Below are 4,526 nucleotides of genomic sequence, written 5' to 3'. Positions count from 1 at the left end.
CTCTGATGGGCTGTCGGCGATGAATACGAACCTTGACCTTACCGCAAATGAAGCATGAAAGCCCAATTAAACATAAGAGCCCGGGAACTCCCACTCCTAAGGTTAAGCCATATTTGGCACTGCTGCTAAGACCTGCACGCAATCATGAATATCCAACGGTGAAATTATTACCAAGAAAAGGATACTTAGTTAATTACTAAAAATAAAAAGGCTATGAAACATTTTCTTGTCAAATAAATATAGGCCTGCTACACATACAAGTAAAAAGGCCGTACAAGTTTTACAAGTTATTAGCCCAAACTTCATTAACACGCACATTAACTCATTTTGAATGGAGCGTAACTACACGCGCCCCAATCAAACGGTTCCTCTTCGTCTTCTTCTTCTTCTACTTCTCTTCTTCTTCTTCGTCTTCGTCTTCGTCTTCGTCTTCGTCTTCTTCCTCTTCCTCTTCCTCTTCTTCTTCTTCTTCTTCTTCTTCGTTTTTTTTCGATTTTCATGGTTTCTGAAATTCTTCTTCTTCTTCTTGCTGCACGTTCTTCTTCCTCTTACTCTTCTTCTTCTCCTTTTCTTTCGTTTCTGCACGTTCTTCTTCCTCGTTTTCCTCTTCTTCTTCTTCTTCTTCATTTACGTCTTTTCTCTCTGCTTTCTCCTTTTTTTCGATTTTTCATGGTAAAATCGTTTTTGAAGAAGAAGAAGCAGCAGAAGATGAGGAGGAGAAAGAGAAAGAGTTCTGAATTATGCATAAGATGTACTTCAACGAATTTTGGGTGTATTTTTTTAAATCCTTTGGGTGTATTTTCTGTAACCCTTTGGGTGTATTCCTATAATCATTTGGGTGAATTCTTGTAACCGTTTGGGTGTATTTTCTGTAATCCTTTGGGTGCATTTCTGTAATCATTTGGGTGTATTTGAGTGATATCTGACTGATATCTATGGGTGTATCTGACTCATATATATGGGTGTATCTTACTGATATCTATGGGTGTATTTTTCATTTCAGAAAAAATGGCAAGCATTACAGAAATACACCCAAACGATTACATAGAAAAAATGGCAAGTATTACAGAAATACACCCAAACGATTACATAAAATACACCCAAGAGATTACAGAAATACACCCAAACGGTTACAGGAATTCAACCCAAGAGATTACAAAAATACACCCAAACGGTTACAGAAATTCACCCAAACGATTATAGAAATACACCCAAAAGATTACAGAAAATACACCCAAAGGATTTAAGAAATACACCCAAAATCATGCATAATTCAGAACTCTTTCTCTTTCTCCTCCTCATCTTCTGCTACTTCTTCTTCTTCAAAAACGATTTCAGAGCTTGATGTCAAAAAACAATAGAAATCGAGAATAACGAAAAAAGAAAACAGAGAGAAAAGCACGTAAATGAAGAAGGAGAAAGAGAAGGCAAGAAACAAAAGAAAAGAAGAAGAAGAAGAGGAAGAGGAAGAAGAACGTGCAGCAAGAAGAAGAAGAAGGTGCAATGAAAATGTGCCATAACAGTATGTGGAGGAACTAACGTCAACGACGAAGAACAAACCAGTGAGAAAGGAGGAGAAAAGAATGATCGAAAAAGAAGGAGAAGAAGAAGTGATGTAGCGCGTGTAAGGAACATAGCACTTGCAGCGAATTTTGGGAATTAGAGTTTAATTGGCTTGTAATACTTACAAGCCCTAATCGTTTGTACGCAGAGTTTTCCCCAATAAATATATATACCAAAAGAATCTGCTAAATAATCAGGAAAAAGTAAACTCCTCACCCAAACTAGGACTTTGCTAAACATGTTCAAACTTTGAGAATTTCTAAAGGGGATTCCATGTCCCACTTCTATGTTTCCTAGTAGTTTGTCTAATTGCGCAATGTAAAATTAAAATCATGGTTCTATTATTGAGTAACACCACACGAGTAGGAACCAAGTGTCCTAACATTGATGTATTATTATAATTATTCTTCCTTCTTCGTTCTTTCTTTTATTTTTTAATTCTTTTACTACGTATCAGTCCTTTTGTTTTGGGGGATAAAGATAAGAAATAGCATAAAGCAAGTTGGTGCAATTTTTAAGGGCTTATTAGGCACATGCCTTAGTCTTAGTAGCACCAATCTTTTCCCCTTTCCTTTAATCATGATCCTAGTCTTTTGTTAACAATTGGATGATCACTTATAAAAGTGCAAACCACTTGTGAAACTCCCCACCCGAAAAAACACTTCAATAATATTAATAATTAATAATAAAAATAATAAAACTGACATTCATGATGCCCCACTTTTTTATGAAAGTATGAAACTGACATGTTTCAACGACATTTCATTTTTCTAATGACACGTTACTCAGAAAAGATGAACGCATTCATAATTCATCTTTCTAGTATTCTTATTCGGTGGCAAGTTTCATCCTTAAGGAGCACGGAATTAGACTATTTGAGTCAAAGACAGTTGCTACACAGTCTAATATTCAATTGCCAATTACGACCCGATACCTAAGTACCTAACCGCTATATGCAAAACATGTAGCACGAACCATACCTGGTTTTCATGATAATTCAACGTGTCCTGTTAATTTCAGATGAGTGAGAGATTCTAAGAGAATAAATCGATAAAGAACAAGGCGAATTGCGTATAATCAAGAATAAAGATCGAAAAAGCAATTCAAGCGGGGGTGGAGGCATCCCCCAAGCAGAGAAATCAAATTAAGAATAACACAATTTTGCCGATAATAAACCTGATTTACTTTAATTTTTTCTAAAATGATAGAAGACTTAATTGAATTAATTTACCTTGGTTTTTGGTGGGAGTAGAAAAGCATCCAACTCGAGAAGTTTTATCGTTGACGAAGCCACAACGTTGGCCACTAACCGCACATTCGGAGCACCTTGGTTGGGTCCAAGCCAAGCCAATATCGTGGTTGAGATCAGGCCAGAATGGCCACTGAGGCATATCCACCATCGGAAGCGGCACAAGAGCCGTGGACATCACGTCACACGTTGATGATATGTCAATAGGACGCAGCCCTAAGACTATGACCGAGTTTCCAGTGTTGTCACTGAGGCATGCGATTCTAGGTGACCCCGTGGATTTGGTCCAGTTTGAGGGGCAACTGAGGAAGGTCAGATTGAAATATTTGTAGCGTGCGATGTCGAGTGTGAATGGTGAATCCGAAAGGTCCCAGTTATTGTGCAAGAAACGTTTTGGGAGACAACCTTTGGGATCGTTGACTTGGATGGTTTGTTCCTCGTAATCGATGCTCTTGATTACCAAGTCCTCTGTTTTGGGGAGAGTGAGGATTGTTTGAGTGAGGTTGCTGCGCTTGCACAAGAGATGGAAACTGGGGTCAGGGTAATAGCTGCACTGAGGCTCTTGATTGGCTTCTTTCAAACCGAATGGGAACTGAATATCTTCGATTTCGCCGCATGACTTCACATCGCAAACCTGTTTGCTTCTTGTGATTTGAAGATTATGGAATACAAAGGCAACCAGTAAACATAATCGGGCCACTAATACTGATGAAGCCATCAGCCAAGTGCAGAGGAATCTGAGTTTAATAGTGATGAAAAATCAGGATGGGATGGGACGGGAAGGGTGATTGTTTGTTTGTTCCAATAATCTAATCTATGGGATAAGTTGAAGTGGAACGAACCCCTAAGTCAACCTTTTTAATTAAGTGTCAACAATGGTCAGTCAACTGCGAGAATAAAGTATCAGTCTAACGATGCAATGGACAAACAGAGGTGTCGACAAAAGGTCATATACTGCAAGACTAAGCCTAGAGCTACAGTCACTTTGACTTTAATGCTTCTCTGGCTCTTACATTTCCAATTCATCCTAGCTTTAGGAAACCCGTCCTCTACCTTCTTTACCGACAACTAAACTCTGAGTGCCGTAGTTTGTTTTCAGTTAATAGACTCTTTTGGGAGATATCGCGGGAAAAACCAAACAAAATGAATAGAAAATTGGTCATAAAATTTAGGTATTCGCTTTGATACGATGATAAATATATAGATATCATAAAATTATGAATAAATTAAAATTATATTTTTTACGTCAATAATTATTTTTTTTAAATATATATCATATTAATATTTTTATTAAATTAGTGTTTGATCTTCTTTAAAATTTAGTGATCTTTCTCTCTAAGCAAAGAAGAAGACAACGTGCCAAACCTCCTGCGCAATGTGCACAGCCAACGTTGCAACGTGTCTAACCTTGCAACGCTTCCAGCCAACGTTGCAACACGTCCAATCTCCATTGCAACACGCGAAAGCTCTGTTCGTGTCGTCTCTTACTAAGAAGAAGATGAAGCTCTACCTGAATCATCTCCCCACTGTGCCTATTTGTCTCTGGAAAAGAAGAAGAAGAAATCAATTCCTCCACAACCTCCCTGTCAAATTTCTGTTCCTCCACGATCTCCCCGTGTATGTGCTCAGCAACCCGTTAGAGGAGTTCTTGTTGGTTGCCGGAGCCTTCACCGGCAAGAACCAGCCTCTTCTGCTTTAATGAAGACAACGTCCA

General features: G+C 38.3%; 1 protein-coding gene across 1 annotated transcript; it reads right to left on the bottom strand.

Moving 5' to 3' along the window:
• Nucleotides 1-1,202: 1,202 nt before the first annotated feature.
• On the bottom strand, nucleotides 1,203-3,673 carry LOC107479323 (RING-H2 finger protein ATL22). The gene is made up of 2 exons (XM_052258647.1): nucleotides 2,795-3,673; nucleotides 1,203-1,320 (listed from the first exon to the last, which is right to left on the bottom strand). Exons 1-2 carry the CDS (start codon nucleotides 3,528-3,530, stop codon nucleotides 1,274-1,276), a joined length of 783 nt encoding a protein of 260 aa, XP_052114607.1. The 5' UTR covers nucleotides 3,531-3,673; the 3' UTR covers nucleotides 1,203-1,273.
• Nucleotides 3,674-4,526: the final 853 nt, after the last annotated feature.

Source organism: Arachis duranensis, chromosome 3 (assembly GCF_000817695.3).
Source record: "Arachis duranensis cultivar V14167 chromosome 3, aradu.V14167.gnm2.J7QH, whole genome shotgun sequence".
Taxonomy (NCBI): domain Eukaryota; kingdom Viridiplantae; phylum Streptophyta; class Magnoliopsida; order Fabales; family Fabaceae; genus Arachis; species Arachis duranensis.
Note: the sequence above shows the minus strand (reverse complement) of the source record. Positions and strands in the feature narration are given on the sequence as shown.

Bases quoted from the DNA above. Each gene is read 5' to 3' on its own strand.
- LOC107479323 (XM_052258647.1), bottom strand. From the start codon at position 3,530: ATGGCTTCATCAGTATTAGTGGCCCGATTATGTTTACTGGTTGCCTTT. The intron at 1,321-2,794 runs GTAAATTAATTC...TCGTTTTTGAAG, and splicing joins TACTCCCACCAAAAACCAAG to AAGAAGAAGTAGCAGAAGAT.